Consider the following 18,648-nt stretch of genomic DNA (forward strand, 5'->3'; position numbering starts at 1 on the left):
AGAAAAATATTACGTACGACGTATGATATGTAAAAATTTTGTGAAATTTAAAAATATACATGAAATTTGTAAAACGTCGTAACTCCATACAGAAAAGTTTTTTTTTTTTTTTTAGAATTTTTAGTCTTTTAAATTTAATAACGATTGCGATAATAAGTGAATCAAGAGTGCAGAAAGAGGATGAGTCACATTTATAATTTTTTTCAGCATTAACAAAAAACTGTTCAATTTTAGTTTTAGTGGAAAAATAAACAGAATTACTTCTGGGAATTTAAATATAACATTCAATAATATTTTTGAAATATTTCTAGCTCCTGAAATGCTTGTCTATTAAGCGAAAAATTTAAATTTCAAATTTGTACTCATATTCATTCTACATTCAACATTGGTAAAAAAGTTAAAAACTTTTTATAGTACGCCACTCAGATACTTTATTTATCTTCAATTTTCTTAAACAATAATTATCTCGCTTTATGTTAAACAATATAATATAATTTACACAAGACATGAAAACGTTGAAATTAAAACACTATTAAAATATCTCTTCTGATTACTTTCAAGCTCAGTCGTTGGCCATTCAAAAATTTCATTAAAAACGTTTCTGTAATACAAACAGGATGTAGTAATTCCTTCTTTTTCAAATCTTGAAAGTAGATAAATTGTGGATTAGTGTTCTTTCCCCACTCATTATTTATTTTCTTAAAAATCAGGATTAAGTCTTAATTTGCACTGAAAACATATCTACTTATTTCAAGATTGATGAGAAAAAAAACTTATTTTCGGACAAAATTGAATTCGTCCCGTTTTTGTACTCATTAATTCACAAATACTAATAATAATAATAAAATTTAAAAAATATGAAATGATACACACACACGAGAGTGAGAACAATTTAGCTGCATTTAGCACTGGCCCTCGCAGTGAGGATATAACCATGGCGTTATTCACAGTGTCGTTATCTCGACCGCGGGAAACTGTATCGCGTCATCAACGTCCCAACTCCATCATTCACTTACATACGTCGTTGTCTGTTTCAGAGGAAATGCACAAATTTATAGCGGAGCAGCTGAACACGTCGCGAGTGCCGCTCTGCATTAATCCGCAGTCCGCGGCGTTCAAGAGCTTCGCGAGGTAAGCCGCATTATAAAACGAATCCACGCGAGGCGCTCTTGGCCGATCGGTATACGCTGTTTTGTTCCAAAATTACCGGAGGAGGTAAAACAAAAAAAACAAGATCTTAAATGCACAGCTTGTTAAAATATTAATTGATTAAGAATTTTTTCAAAAGAATTCTTATTCTTCGTGTAATTTTTTGAATGAAATTCATTTCACAGCACAATATCGTGAGATTTTCCTATTGATTGCGAGATTTGGAAAATAGTGACGAAAGAAGAAAATGTAGTTTGTATCATTGATGTATAAATGTAGTTATAATGCTTCTGTGGTTTTGGAACATGCGATATGACACGATCTGACTCACAAAAGTCTCCCTTTCGCATACAGCAAAGTCACTAGAAACTGATCGACGAAAAAATACCTAAGAGAATTAAAAAAAAAAAGAAAAAAATATTCGCAACAGTTTTCCTTTTACTGTCCCCCAAGATTAACATTATAAAGAGAAATCAATATATCCCCTCCTTCGCATTCGTACCTCTCCCTGCATCGCGAGCCTATGTCCTAAATTCTAGATAAAAAAGACAGACAAGCTAATAATCCCCAAGAGAGTTCATAGAGGGGCGCACAGTGTTTCTTATCAAGCAATCGAGTAGCGCGAGCGGGATATATCGAGTGTTCGAAGAGTAGCGCTGACTAGAGCCGGCTGAGTCTTTCAACGCGTAACGAGAGAGAAAGTAAATTTCGAAATCGATCGATTATACGAAACTTGAGATGAATTGAAAGAAAAAAAGAAAGAGGGGCCTTTCGTCCTGGCGATCCTCTTGCTAACGTCCACAAAGGACGATGTGTAGCTTTTGATGTTGTTCCGAGGAAGAATAACATGTAAAATCTAAAATGTATGTGCATTTTTCACGTAACCCTGTCGGCCCACTGTGATACAATCGCTGTATGCGATCTCTCGATATAGCGAAGGAGCAGAAATCAAGTAGAGGTATAAGGAATTGATAGTTATCAATATCGCCGAACGGAGAATTGAAACGATATTTTAAAAGATTCAGGAACATGTGTAAAATCTTTTCCATGATTTTCATGTTTTTTTTTCACTCTTTTTGTATGTATTCTGTACTCTCTTCAACAATTTGTCATTTATTTCTCAAAATTATTGAAATATTATCGTTTGCTTGGTAATAATATAAAATACAGCAGTCACCATCTCTTTAGATATATTATATATTATAATATATATATATAATTAAATTTTAATATAAAGCATTGTTCTCTGAAAAGTCTATTATCTATTCTCTATAAATTTTCAAAAAGTACAGTGATTTATGTTTATAAATAAACAAGAAGATAGCTTTACATTTACGTATTTAAAATTATGGCGTTTTGGACAGGAAAATTTACATTATTAAGAGTAATGAATGCATCGTATTAACGGAATAATCAATCAAAGCGATCAATTTATTTCATCATAAAGTGACAGGACAATATTTTATGATGTTTACCACTAAAAATTCTTCTTGACATGGTATACAGATAATTAGATGATGAAAACAACGAAAATTACATAGTGATAAATATAATATAAAAATAATTTAAATAGAAATTTATTAGAATCTATTAAAAATTTTAGTAAAATTATAAAATACATAGAAAAAAAACTTTTTTTTTATTATAACTTAATTTAATTTTAAACATTTATGCATTTTACTTATTATTGAGTTTCGCACAGTCAATCATCAAGCTTGTATTCAAGAATATCGTTCTAATTTTCTCTCTGCGATATTGAAACCGAAAAACATCTCTAATAGTAACAGATGTATGTAATATTTTTCCCCAGATTACACTACTCAACAAAATTTAACTTTCCTTTTGTAGAAGTATAACAAAAACAAAATGTAAAATTTTTAATTTTCATTACTCCCTGGTTTTGAAATTGAAGATATCAGTACGTCTAGATTTTTTTTATATTATAGGTTGTTTTCTGATTGATTTTTATGACATGTTTAACAAAGATTAAGAGTGTGAATTTACTATAACATACTATCCTAAAAAATTTACTGTAACAACATGTATTAAGCAGCGAATAATTTTTACGAGTAACGAATAATGTATCACTTAAAATTTAAATATAAATTCGCATATAATTCAGTCGGATCGATACACTTGTGTGTTACTTTGAATTATTAAAAAGGTTCGAAAATCTAGGCGTGACTCTTACAGCAAAATCCTCCACGAAATCAATCTAGATTTCACTCTGATTGTCTCCTCATTATCTAATGTGTATGGAATAAGGACATTTACAATGTATGTAGCCTGTCGATTTGATACTCCATATGTACCGTTATCGTCGTAACTTCTACAAGGTGTGTGTTGTTGGGTAGTGTTACTTGCAACTGATGGTGGATGTGTAACAATTGTACGTCTTGCTTACTCTGCCGTCAAGTTAGAGCAAGCCGATCGCCGAACCAGCGCCCTGCGCCGCGTATACGTACACGTTACTACTACCACTACCGACTCAGCTATCTACCACTGTCAGCTACTATCGACTACTACCGCTATCGTCTACTACTACTACCACTACTACTACAAATCGTGTTACGCCTCCTCCTGAACGAACCGAACGAACCGAGAGTCAGCTATAGTCGGCGCGACCTCGCTCGCAGAGGTACATGATCCAGCCTATTTTTTATAATACCAAGTATATTGCCTTTTGCTTGCGTTACAACTGTCTCACCTTGGGTTCTCTAACCATCCTTTGTTTACCTCATGATGTACATATGCCGTGCCTCTAACATTTTGAACGTTCCCACGTGATACCGATATACACGGTGCTTTCAGAATCGCTGATATCATCGATCTTCTTACGATTTTCGAAAGATAAATATACGCGTACAAATAAATGCTTATCTACGATTGATCTACGTAAAACTACTATGTTATTATTTGTACGTATTTGAAAGTTAAAAAGAGAGTAGTTGGCGATTTCGAAGCGCTCTGTATAATGAGTCGCATTTCCGAATCGGATCAGTCGCGTCGTGCATTTCGTGTCAAGGCAGGTTGATTGCGCTCAAACGGGGTGACACACTTGTTTATAATTAAATATAATTATAAATGAATTCGATATCACCACAGCCACACGACGAGTAGATTGATAAACATTTGTGTTTTAAAATAAAAGAAAAATAATGAAATAAAACTCCTCGAAGATCTCTCCGTAAATTCGATAAAATTATTTCGAATTAGGGGATTTGTAATAAAAATATTAATAATGTTACATCAATTCAGGTAATAATTTCTAAATTAACTCTATTAAAAATTATTAAAGCCTGATTGAATATGGTTCTTATAAAATAAAATACGATACGTATTTAATTATTGTAGATTAAATTAAAGATTATTATCGAAATTGTTGAAATGGATTATACCCGTTGAATATATAATCCGAACATTTATTTTAAAATATTCGCGAATGATATTTCAATATATTTCGTAAATAGTTATATTGTACAACTGCACAAAGTACAACTGCACGCTCATTTTGTTAAAACAACAATACTTTGTGTTCATTTGCAGTAACTGAGTTAATTGAAAAACGTGCAAATGTATAATTACTCGTAATGAGTTTCAGAAATAAATTTTGTGGAAGTGCACGGAAATTAGGATAATCTAATACCAGTTTTCGCGGATTTCGGCGACATGGCTTAAGTGACGACAGACGAGGCGCGTTTAGCGATGCTAATTAGTGGCAGTTTTACGTGTACGCGCAATTAAACATCCGGCTCCTTAAACATCCGCGCGACAATAATATACTCTGCATTACTCAGTAGGATACCGTTCCTTTGTCCAAAGAGTGTGTTTCTGTCCCCTCTGTGTCTCTCTCTCTTTCTCTCTATTTCGTGAGAGCGTTGCTGAAGCGAAAAATCGTATCATTGCTGGCCCACTTTTGTGGCTAACTTAAAGCGAGCCCGAAAGAATCTGGTTAAAAAGGAAACAATTACAATCTTCGAGGAACATTTGCCAATTTGCGACTTAAAAAAATCTCGTTTTTTTAATATTAAGGATATTAATACATTGTAACATTAAAATGTTATTTGTATTGATAATATATATTAATATGATAATTTGACAGTAAAATATAAAATTAAATATTTTTAGGAATATTGGAATTTTTTATTAAGTTTAGTTGAAAAAAATAAAATTCAGAATTTTTATTTTTGTCAGAACCTTAAACAGAGATAAATACATTGAAAAAATAAATTCAGATTCTTTCTCGCCTCAGATTAAATTCTGATTAAAAAATAAAAAATGTAATTTACTATAATCTATTACGCAACGTTTGAGCGTTAATAATCTGAATACAGTAATTTGCAAGCGGTCACCCCGGTTTCGCAAGCGCACGACACACCCGCCGTCATTGTCTCGCCATTCCGCTACCTGTGCATAAAAGAAAACAGAGGAAATACCTGAACGGAGCACATTGTTTTGTCGTTGACATTATGAGTGTAAAGAAGGCCTGATCTACCATGCAGCCTTCAGTTGAGAGAAATACGTTTCTATGAGAAAGACAAGCGATGAAAGACGTCGCGACGCGCCAAAAAAAGTAAAGAAAAGGATAACTCTCTTTCGAAGATCTGCATGTATTTTCCCAACCTCCTTCTCCTAAATTCACCTGAAATTATAATTCATAATCCGATAATCCATGCAAAATATTTCCGTAGATAGTACTATTCGATATTAGGTCAACATAAATTTCGATATAGATGAAAAATATGTATTTAAAGACGGAGAAAAGTAGCTTTATATCGAAATAAAAAATGTATTTAAGAAAGGAGAGAGAGAAAGAGAAAGATTTAAAAGAGAGACAATCGGCTGTCACGCGTGCTGACAGCTGCATGGAAATCAGACGAACAATTTTGAGATTTTGCTTATTAAGAGTCGAGATTCATCAATTCTTCAAAATGATCGTCATGAGCGGATAGCCCGTGCTCCAGTTCCATAACGGTAATTAATAGTTATCGATATCGGTTGTCGCTTGACAATTAAGTTAAAACCAAAATAGAAAGTGATCTGTCATCAAAGAACGAGCAAAAGAGAAATCTTGATTCTGTGTGTAACGATTGTCTTAGGCATGACGCACAACTTTAGAAGAGTTGTTTTGTGTTGTACATATGCTTTTAGTTATACCTATCTAATTTCTTTGTGTTCTCTACTTAATTAATTGTAGTAAAAAATAGATGATAAAACAGTTATACTGCTACATTTAACGGGTATGAATAAAGAAAGAAAAAAAAAGCACACCTTACTGCTCGCTGACGATTTCAGTGTTCTTACGATCTAGTCGTAATTATAGATTTTATCTATTATATAATACCGAAGTGCGAAATGATAGTTGTAAATTATTATTGTGGCATTTCGTACTTTGCGTTTTCGATCATTAGAGAACGCGGATGGCCGAGCAAGTACATTTAATACGAATTAATTTCAATATGATATTCTTGATTAATAGCTACATAATTAATTAAACTGAATATTCATTCGAATCCATTTGAATTATCACTTCAAGCGCTATGTCTTGTCAAATAATGTATTATAAAAGGCTTCCGAAAATTTTCCCAATTTTGGCATTAAGCTTTGTTCAGATTAAATATCCGAAAATTTTGATTTAAAGAGTAAGCTCGACGATTCGCACGTAGTTGTATCCGTTATCCCTTCACTCGCCCCGCGATCGATTGCCCTAACTATTCCACAGTAATTAGATTACTATTGCCTAATAATAAATTTCAAAATTCACGTAGAAAATTTTTCAATTTGTAATAAATGCAATTTTGTCGAAATTATTTCGGTTGAAATACCGATGACCGTTGCACAGGGTGGTCGACTCGCTTTACCGCAAAAGGGTCGCACGTCTCCCCACCCCAGCCTAGCTTTCTCAGTCCCTTCTCTCTTTGCCCTTCGTTGCCTCTCTAATGCTTGTTCGTACAACTTGCAGCTCCACGGTGGCTCACCCCTCAGAATTGCCACCCTCTCCACACCAGTGGGAATAAAAAGTCTTCCCCGTTCCCGTTCCCGAGATAGACTGTCGGATTCGAGGGTGACGACTCCGCGTCGCGCTCCAAGAAGAAAGGAGAATCTTTGTCGACCGGAAGATAGTAAGTCACCGATAATAAGAAGAAAGAAGAGGAGAATGAAGAAGAAGGAAAACGGGGAACTAGAAGCTACGGAGAGAAGAGCCAAGAGAGACAATAGACTGCCGCACACTATAGCCTCAATTTTCGACTAGCTGATACATATACATGCATGGGATACCGCGAAAGATGTGTAGAAAAATAGTAGGAATGTTCGAATATTTAAAGTTTCTTTAATTTATCTTAGAAATGCATCTTTCAATTTTTACAAAAATATTATTCAATTTATCCATACCATTTTTTTCAAGTCGAAAGTATTTTTTTAAGTGTTAATTTATCATTATTAAATAAACACATGAATAAATATTTTCGATTATTATGTGTAAGAATATGTTTCGAGAAACTTGAAAAAAATTGGTTGTTTTTTTTATGTTTGTGTATTCCTTATAAAAGTGAATTGGAAGTTCTTTCAATTTTTTCTCGGCGATATATAAAAGGAAATGGAAGATTTTTTATTTTCCTTTGAAAATACATATTTCTGGATATTTTTCTGGATTTTTCTCTAATGAGCTTTCTTCTTAACTTTAAATTTAATCTAATAATTTAATCAGAAAAATTCTTATCAATAACATTTAAATGCAAGAAATAGACAATATTCTATTTCACAGTATATTCAAGTTCAATTTATATCTTAAACAGGATTATTTTTGATAGATTATTAAATTTTCTTTAAATTTGTGGAATATCGTGATTATGTGTGTTCACAGAACTTTAATGACGAAAACTCTAAGAATACTAAGGATCAATACTGAGGGTTAAAAATGATTAAAAAAAGAACAGTATCCACTAGTATATCCCTCAAGCATTTTCTAGGAAAAGACTGATTTGAAATTCTATTAAAAAAATCATACTACCATTTTTCTACGCATTTCACTGCGTTTTGCATGTATATATAGCAATATATTATACGTATTATACATTATATACACATCGAGGGGAGAGATACATCTACGTACACACATACACATTTACTCAGACGTACGCACACGTCCATGCACACACACATACACATTAGCCAATTTAAACACAAAGTAGCCAATTAATTCCAATAGAGAGCGGTGGGAGATTCCCGAGAATTGGAATCATGAGAGCGGGAGAGCGAAGAGGTGGGGAGGGAGGGTGATAATTAATAGCTATTAATAAATGCGAGCGTCGAAAAGACGGGCCAGTTCTTTTTTTTTCTTAGATTTTACACACGTGTACAAGGTCGCGCGAGGTCAGCTGGCCATATGATCAAATATATGCGCGTAAGAAGGGAAAGTGCCGGAAGAAAAATCCTTCTCGTTCTGATCGAGGATCCTCCGATAAAGAGAGACATCCTTGAGAATAACATACTAAATCGAATCGTCCTCGAAAGGATATCCCTTGAGGACGTCGCATTGACGAGATTATTGCTGAGAGTCGAATAGTCTTTGACAGGAGATTGCACGAGGATGTCGCGAGAAGTAAAAGATAACTCTAAATCGACACGACATCCCTCGAGAGTGTGTCGCTCCGAATAAATTTGTCCTTGAAAAGATATCTCTCGAGGACATCTTAGTAACGATAAAATTATTGTTTTGAATTTGTTCAGTATTCTGGATAGGATATTTTTCAAGAGTATATATACCTCAAGAAGGATAGTTCTAGATCCAGTCGTCCTCGATGAGATATCTCTAGAGGATGCCACATAAGAACACTCGAAGAAATTGATCCTTAGCGAAGGATGTCCGAGGATGTCTGAAGATCAACTAAGTTCGAAGTCCGTTTCGAATCGTATCGTCCTTGAAATATTGTTCACGGATTTTGATTCGCGAGTATGAGATATTCGTTCGAGGATATTTGCATGATTTGTTATTTCTCCGAATTGGTGGAAACTCGAAAACTTTATCGGTAAAAACGCGATTTCTGTACGAGATCCTCTATTTGCCGAAGGAAGAGCTAAACCTCGTGCGAATTGATCATCGCAAGCGTTGCTACTATCGAGATATTCCCGATAAAGATCGGCTATGAAGAGGAACCAAGGGGAAGGAGAAGAGAGAAGAGAAGATCATCGAGTCGAAGAAGTCATCTGATCCTTTTCGACGAAATAGCGATAACTGTTAGCGATTATAGAAATAATAGATGATATATGATTGGCACTTTTCCTCTCTAGCGTTAGCATTGGTAACGAAGCATTTGATTTCGATGAGCGATCAGCGCGTTTGCTGGAAATGAAGACTAATAAATCGTAGATTGAAGTGTCTTTCCTGGAGCAATATATGAGATGAGAAAGGAAAGGTAGATGAAAAGTCGACAGACGCGCGCGATGAACGAAAATGCGGAAGGGACGGGAAGTACGGGAAAATTATGACAGCGAGTTGCAAATGAATTAAGATTGTAAATTTGTAAAAAAAAATGTAAATGATCGTGTTAACGGAGTAGAATGAAGACTTCTGAATGCTTTCGTTACTTCCAAAAACTTTACATTCGGGAAGAAAATTGACGGAGTAGAGAGAGGCAAATTTCATTTTAAAAAACGCGAATTATTTCAAAGTAATTACAAAGGAACAAATTGACGACTCGACTGATTGCGAATTCGGTAAAAAAAAAATTAGACGAATTCGAGGATCGAAGGATTCTGAAAAAAAGAAACGTTAAAGAATTGTCAGTAATGTTCGAGTTGTTCTCGATGAAAACTACTTGCAAGAGCAAGGATCAAGTCTTTAACAATTCTTCGACAACTCGCTGCCTTGATAGAACGAAATCAATTTGAGTCTTGTTCTTTCGTGACTGTCCCGATCCCACGTTCGCTCGTTCTCGTCTCTCAAAATCGAGATCTTGTATGATGGGACTCCTTGGATCTCAGACTAGGAAATAAAAAGAGGAGGATGTCCCGTAGGACTTTCACGGTCTCGTCGCGCGGTAGGAAGAGAGAATATGCGCGAACTGCATGTATCCATGTTCAACGACCTTCCCTGTCACCGGCCGATCTTGAAAATCTTGAGAATTTCCGCGTCGAGAGAAAACGATTCTTGTCTACCTCGGTGACGATAATTTTCCCTCGTTTATCTCGCAAACGCGAGTTTCTTTCGCACGATCATAGAATCGCGATTTATTCCATTAAATGCACTGCCGACTTATCATGTGGACACGATGGTATCAATTCGGGAAAAAGAGTGAGAGAGAGAGAGAGTGAGAAAGTTGGAGAAAATTAAATAAATAGATAGCTAGAAAATATAGGATAATAAAAAACAAGATAAGAATGAAAATCGGGAATCGAAGCCGGCGTAACTTTTTTGGATTCGATTTCTTTAGCTAAAAACACGAAGAAAGACTAATAATACATGCCGATCATAAATTTATAAAATTTGAAAAAATGTAAATATTATATAATATACATGACACGGATTATAGCGCAGACATCTGAATCCACTGATTTTACGTCTGGGCTAAATCTCTCGAGAAGAATTTATGTGGAGGATCAAGACGGAAGAAAGCGATAAATCGAAGTTCGTTTCTGTGTGGATAAGATTTGATATTTTTTTAAATTAAATTATAAGCACCATTATCGATTAACTGCCGTACAAATAACTGGACAAGTGAATCCGAACAATTCGAGCAAATCTCAACAATTGATGATCCTTCGATTAAATATCTTTAATCATTTAAAGAAATAATTGTTTGCTATAGATTTAGTTTTTCTGAAATTTTATAAAAATTTTATTCTACGTATAAAATTATAATATATATTATAAAACATTTAATTTAAACTAGAAGAATTAATTTACTGTATCTCAAGTGAACTGTTTCGTCAAATATTTATACAATATTGGATGCAAATCGTACTTGAGACATGATTATCGGGAATCGTTCGAATGTTTTCACCCTCATTTCTATCCCTGAAAAAACGATAATTTCTAGAAGGGTGCAGAAATGATAGAATCAAAACGCATATAACATATCTGAATAAAACATAAATGCAAAATATTCGATATTATCGGACAAAATCGTCAAAAGTAATATTAAATAGGCGCTTAAAAATGAAAAACAGAAACGAATATTCAATAGAGCAGAATATTGTGACGACGAAGAATATTATGACTGCATATGTAGTTACAATTATTTTTCGCTGTTTCGTGATGAATACTATTACTATTACCTATCCGCGTGCAACATTCTGAAATTAACAAAATTATACTGTTCTCTATCTCTAAAGATTTACTATTCTCATTTTATCGCGAGTCTCATGTCTTAGGGAATAACAGGAGTTGTACAAAGAAAAGGAAGGGCGCATATAGTTATGTTCTGAGTGTGATTTTAGATTAAGAGAGATTTTAGATAGTTAGTAGTAGCTGATGAAATATTTTTAGGACAAAGTGAGAGAAAAATGGAAGTAGCAAGAATTTAGCAGGGCGCGTCACTCGCGTTTAGTTTAGTTCTCTTCGACGGCAAAGGAAAAACTGTGTTCTGTCTTTGTATGCAGATCCGCTCGTAACCGATCGGATATAGTTCGAGGTGTGAAAATTTATCGTTTTGAGACAGCCGCGTATGAATTAATTGTAGCTGTTTTAATGAAACGATTAGAAACAATGCGTCGTGTATATAGCTCACGAAAGAGGGTACACTGAAAATGGGATTGAGAAAGCTTCTCCAATATCGATATCCTCACCGATGTAATGATTATCCGCTTAGTGTCGTCGTGAATTAAATTGCGGCAACGTGTGGAATATTAACTATCTATCTTATGACGTTTTAATACTCGTTTTAATGTGTTTATTCCACGAAAATATTTTCCTTTATTTCTTGTCCTAAATTTTTTTTATTTCATATTTTCTTTACTTTACATTTTTCAACTACCTAAAAACTCGCATTTTACACAAAAAGTGCGTCTTCTATTTTTATATTTGTAAATTTTTAAATCATATATAAATACGTACAAATCTGATTTCTCTAATAAAAAAAGATAACCGAAAAAATTAATTTTTGTAGAGCAAAATATTTTTGTCTACAAGTTTAATTTCAAAAATTCACAGAAAAGTACAGAAAAAAATAAAATTAAAAAACGTTTTTATCGAAATAAAGATATTTTAAATAAACACGTTAGAAATGTGAAGTGAAAAATTAAAAAGCTATACTTTAATTAATTAAATTTTTCAGAAATTTCGTCTTGAATTGAATTTTCTTGCATAGCTTGTATAAGTTATATCTGGAATTTATATATAGAATTTATTTTATTTAGTATATTTCTGTGAAAATATTTGTTTTATAAAAATCAATATGTTCTTCCTTTCGTAACAATATTGACTTTTCGCTTTTTTCGTCTGAGATCCTCCTTTCTGTAATTATTATAACACCGTACTTTAGCATCTTACTTTTGAAGTACATATATAGAGCGTAGCGCGCTTCTTTCACTTCATCATTTGTAAATAAATTATCATCATATTCATTATGTATATAAATTGCAATTCATCAGGAGATTCGTCGCGATTGCAAAATGCGCGTTAATGTAAGCGTTTTGTGTTCAAATATCTTCGTCGTCTCTAATTTTAAATTAAAACAAAGCAAGTTTCGAACGGTTCTTCGATATTAAATATAAATAATATAAATAATAATAAAAAATAGGATCAGAGAGCTCATCGATCTTAGTACGTGCGATACAATAATTTAATAATTATCACCAAAGATCAGTCTGTTTCTCTCTGTAACGTCTTGTTTATCATCCGAATTTTGAAAATAGACGTGTCATTTCACTTTTTACTTCAAACAATTTCTATTTTCTCTTTCTTTTTTAATCGCTTAATTTTACCTCTTTTCTTGGGAGTTAATAAAGGCTAGTCTTTGATTGAATGTTCCGATCAAAATTAGTTTTTAATGAAACTTTGAGAGGTTTCCAATTAATCTTTACATATAATGCTTTTTACATTATATCATTCTATCAAGGAAGATTTGAAAAGAGCTGGAGAATTATATCTTTAAAATAATTATTAAAACATTGTATATAATGCGTACCAATGTCTATGTCACTAAAGGTGATCCTCTTGCTATTATTTATATTTAAACTAAAGAAGTTAGTTAGTTAGATTTGAAATCGGGAAATAACGAAGGAATCTTTTGTTTTAATATTTAATATTTAATTTCAAATGTGCGCACGATTATTGAAGTTTATCGTCGCTTAATTGAATTTACTATTACAGACGTCGGAGTGTTTTAAAAATTGAATTTCTATCACAGACTTTATCTTTGTTCTTTTCGAAGAAGGTTGATCCAGATGCGAGTCAAGTATAAGTTAGAGATTTTTGAATATGATAAATGATATGATATATACATAGGCGTGTGCACGATCAATCAGCAAGTATTTTAATTCTTGCTCGGAAGTGATAACAATTCTTACTTTTCCTACCTTCCATATTTTTAGGGAATAATTAATAACAATTAACGATCGAATTCAGCTTTTACTTGCGCACATGTATTTTAGCACGATCGAATCGATCCGTTTAAAGAAGAATATAGCGAAATTGGAAGTAGCGTTTCTTTTTTTACGAATTTTTATAGCGTTTCGTTCAAATTCGTAAGATTATTATCGAATTATGTATTCGAAATATAAACTATGAGTATTGAAGATGATCTCGTTTTTAACTGATGGCTTTATTACGATTGTTTGCGGCCGCTTGTAATCTTACAAATTTTTTTTAAACTACTGCGACGTTGACAAAGCGTGGAAAAAGTGTAAGCGACTTTTTTTTTACAATCAGTAATTCATGCTCGTAATTCGTCGCCGAGAAAGACGCGTGATTCCCTATACAATTTAATCTTAGCTCAATCAAGAACGAGCGAACGGGAAAAACAACAAACCGGAAGTAAGATTGGATACGTACATGTATGATATATATGAATATAATTCAGGACTAAAATCGGTATAATTTATAGGTATAATTTCTATTTCCTCTGTACAATTACTAATTGTTGAAATTATTAAATAGTCGACTTAGTAATGCTCTTTATTGTTTGTTAAAAGACTTAATTTTTTACTAACTGTCTCTTTATTGTTTTTTAAAAACATTACTTTATTTTTTTTTTATTAAAATTTGAGTTTTAATTAAAAGAAAATATTAACATAAAATATATGTAAATGTGGAATAATATATCAATCTGAGATAATCATTTCAAGATTAATCTTAATCATCATAAGTCCACTATTTATCATAAATATCCTCTAGATAAAAGATTCAAAGTCTTAATTTAAATGTTTAATAATATAAATTTTGTTTGTCAATTGTGTCGCGAAAATAAGATCATTTTTACGCATGTATGAAAGGGAAATTCTGACTTATTAAAATTGTACCGATTTTTATTTCCAGTGTAAGACAGAAATACAGAGGAAAAGAATATGCGATTAATGTTTCCTATTAAAAGTAGACGAAACGAATGACAAAGTTTGTAAATAGTAGGCTCGCTGTAGCTGGTCAGTCCGATATTTGTCTTCGATACGAAAATCAATTGCGCATTCTTATACACACATTTGTGTCCTCTTATACGTTACACGGACGCGCGAGCGCGCATATTGCATTTGAGACGCGGAGGTACGCACGAATGCATTTTACGATGTGTCGTATGAATTACGATAGCGGAGGCTAGACGATAAGGTACCTACGTTATAGAGATAACGAGTAATTAAGCGACAAAAACATAAAATAAACAAGTCCACGTATACTCCACACTAGCGAATATGCCTTCATTATGGAAAGTGGCTCTGGCACGAGAGATGCACGAACAATAAAGTTGCTACGGAAAAGAAAAAGAAGTGAAAAAGGATCGAAAGCGATGGTTCTCTTGTTTTTGATTTAGCACAATCCCACGCATGTACACGCACACGCCCAAATCCAATCTCACTTCCTCCTCCTGGCTTCTTTAGCATCCAATTAAGTTTCTGCAGCGCTCTGCAACGACCATGAATGTCACTTGGAATTAATTTGATTAATGTAATTATACTTCGATTAATTTTTTTTCTTTTATTTTCGTTTACATGGTAATGTCCCTCGCACTCGTATTAGCGCAAGTTTTTTTTATTTCGATTTCGTTGTGACGAAAGCACAGAGAAACATTGCAGATACGAATTTTTATATTGTAGATAAATTCCTCTCTATCGTGTCAGATAGAAAGATATCGTTCGAACAGTATAATGGCGATTAGTAGGTATAACGAGATGGTAAGTTGATGATTGTTACGAACGATCTCGTTCGTTGCTGATCAGTGAGGCAGCAGGTGAGCAATTATATCGCCGTATCGACGATCCTTCTCTAGGATTCGCCAACACGCGAGATTGTACAAATTGTAAATAACTTGAATCTCTCGCGACAGAAACCCGCCGATATCGAGCACAAGATAGGAATGTCTCGCTAATGCGAGGATTTTATTTACATTCCGCTGCAGAGCTATATTATTGATTTATTGACATTCTCAAAGTGGACCAAGAAATTACGGTGTAAGAAAAAAGTTTACTTGCGTTTTACTATCGCATTTAAAGTGACCGTTAAGAAAATTGTTTTAAAACATCTGTACGCGAATAATGACAGAAAAGAGGGTTGTAAAAATAACAAGATAATGTTTCATGAATTCTTCTGAAACTGATAGATACGTCATTGTGTTCAGTTTATACAAAATGCAAATTATCTCAATAACAAGAAATACGAAATATTGCAATTTTTCGTTTAAGATTGAATTAAAAATTTTCATTTTATAACTATTGTTCTTATTCCAATATTTTGGAAATAATGGCGAAGGTCGATATTCGGCGGTTCTGTGAACTGTGGGACGAAATAAAACGATTCTTGTCGCTTTCCTATCGGTAGTGTAGTCGTAGCGATCAGAGATATAAAATTGTGACGACTTGTCGTTAGTAACTAAGAGGCCTTAATATTATCAAGTTTACAATTATTATTGTACATCGGTACAAGTTAAGAGTAGTGTACTTAGATAAATACGTAAAGAAATCGTAACGATGAGCGTTACCGATTACACATACTTGCTCGGATCGAGCGCGACTTCGTTTGATTTTTCGTCGATTTCTTACATGACTTCGATCGTTTATTTATGATACTCAAGCAGGATCCGACTTTCTACTCTGTAAAATTTTTTAATAAAAGTAAAGGCATGCATATTTATAACATTTTAAAATCATTGATTTTTTAAATATTAAAGCAATAAATACTAAAAATCCAATTTTTTAAACTTCAAAATTATAAATGCAAGTTTATAAGTTCTGCTAATTTAATTCGTTTCGATTATTATCTAAGATATTACTTATTTCGCGTTCTTCAATTTACATATATTATTTTTCTTTTCTGTAACACTTTCATTTTGTCATTATTATTAATAATGTTAAAGCATTAATTTAATAATATTAGAAAATTTTTATCTATACCCAATAACTTTTACAAAATGTGAATTTTACGGGTCTGTTTCTTAAAAATCTGACGATTCCCGCGGTACTCGTGAAAGTTCGAGGTATCAAAACGTCAATGAGAGATCGCTGATTGACAGCAACTGACAAAAAATCGAAAGAATGCGAAAAGACGGGATGAGCCTTTATCCGTGCAATACACAGTACTTACGAGTCATAAATCAGCATACGAACGAGGTATGTTTGTTGCAATCGTACGTTTCACGAGCCGCGTTAGCATACAAGATGGTAGATAAAACAAATATAGCACATAGTGTGAAAGTAAGCTTTTATATCAATAAACTTTCTTTCTATTCGTGTTTAAAAAAAGACAATGAAATAAAAATTCTAGTTTGGGGAAAATTTTTGTATCAAAAACATCTATATTATTGAACAAAATGCCATTTTTTTTTATAAAACTTCTTAATTCCTACATTTTTATTTTTTCTCCTATTACTATTGTTTTTTTTTTAATTTAACTAATTTTTTATTCATATTTTATTATTTGTATGAGCGATATTTAAATAGTTAACATTTTTAATTCAAAGTTAATATTTAGTTCGAAGTATGATAAAAGAAGAATAAAATAAAAATTAAGAATAAAGTATAAAATTTGTAAAAATAAAAATTAAAATGAAAAATAAAATATAAAATAAAGACTTAATTTAAAATGAAATTCGTTTTCCAGTGTTTGATATGCTTTAAAACGTTCTATAGAGATATTAATAGTGTATAATAAATTGTTAAAAGTGTACATTTACTTGGCATTTTTATTGTTAATAAATGCAGATATAGAGGCTTTGTAGAATTATAATTACATCATTGACAAAGCATGTCAAGTTTATACAAGAATATGCAATAAAGATTCTGTAGGCCAAGGACTAATAACGATTTGCGCGAAGGATATATCGTAATGGTTAGAGACAAACCAATAAGATGTAATCTCAACAACTAAACTCCTGCGAAAAAAGTAATCGTGTTAAATCTAATTTGCCCGAACCATATATCTTGTATTTTTCTGTTACAAAAGACAAGGAATACAAAAAGAATACAAATTCAAAGTCACACATTAAATGGAGTAAAATTAAAGTAGAAGAAAATAAGACCAAGCTAATAAAATTGTGCGTGAAATCAGACGAAGTCGTCGGATTGTGTAGATTACGGTTTTTCGGAAGCACGAAGAAGCACATTTCACAATTAATATATAATATAATCTATAGGATGTTCGGAAATATATACGTTTTATGTGTTCCATAGTAATATTTCCGGTCAAAAGTTTAAATATTTTAAAATATTTAACAAAATTTTAATTCTAGACTTATTACTTTTTCTAGAAAGTATTAAGTATATTTTCTAAAAAGAATATAAAAATCAAAATATTATCTCTTACATTTTTTTAAAGGTTTCAAGTATCAGACACATTTTAATATAAATTTAAGAATAGATTTACCAATACATTCAATAAATTGTTATATAAAAAAGCTATTTCCTTTTTAATATAAATATTACGAATAATAAATCGCGATCAGCATAAAACGTATTTTAAGTTCACTAAAAAATGTGATCAGTTTAATAGACGTACCTGTTACCAAACATCCTATATACGTACGAGGACGAGATCGGGATTCGTCGCAGAAATACTCAACGATCCTTCGGAGGACTTCGAGGGGATATTGACGTACCTTGAAAGTAACCCGAAGCCTTTTTAAATGTTTTAGCATTTAAGCGATCGCGATGCTGTCGATGTACATAGGTAGAAATAGAACGTAGACGCTTCTTCGCTTTTGCAAAGGGCACACAGAAGAGTTCTCACTGTGAGAAAACGGATAATCCACATTTTGGAATCTAGAAATCCTTCTATCTTTCGATTAGATAAGCCTGCGGGCTGGAAATGCCCTTCGTACGATTTCACTCTAATCTTTCGATAAATATCGAGTAACG

General features: G+C 32.7%; 1 protein-coding gene across 1 annotated transcript in view; it reads left to right on the forward strand.

The window, feature by feature from the left end:
- nmo (serine/threonine-protein kinase nemo) overlaps positions 1-7,418 on the forward strand; it is a 99,002-nt gene extending 91,584 nt beyond the window's left edge. Inside the window, 2 exon segments of the mRNA XM_018542289.1 lie at positions 1,038-1,131; positions 7,112-7,418. Coding sequence (XP_018397791.1) covers positions 1,038-1,131; positions 7,112-7,166 — 149 coding nt within the window. The 3' untranslated portion in view covers positions 7,167-7,418.
- Positions 7,419-18,648: the final 11,230 nt, after the last annotated feature.

The sequence above is a fragment of the Cyphomyrmex costatus genome, unplaced genomic scaffold, assembly GCF_001594065.2.
Source record: "Cyphomyrmex costatus isolate MS0001 unplaced genomic scaffold, Ccosl1.0 scaffold11, whole genome shotgun sequence".
Classification (NCBI taxonomy): Eukaryota; Metazoa; Arthropoda; class Insecta; order Hymenoptera; family Formicidae; genus Cyphomyrmex; species Cyphomyrmex costatus.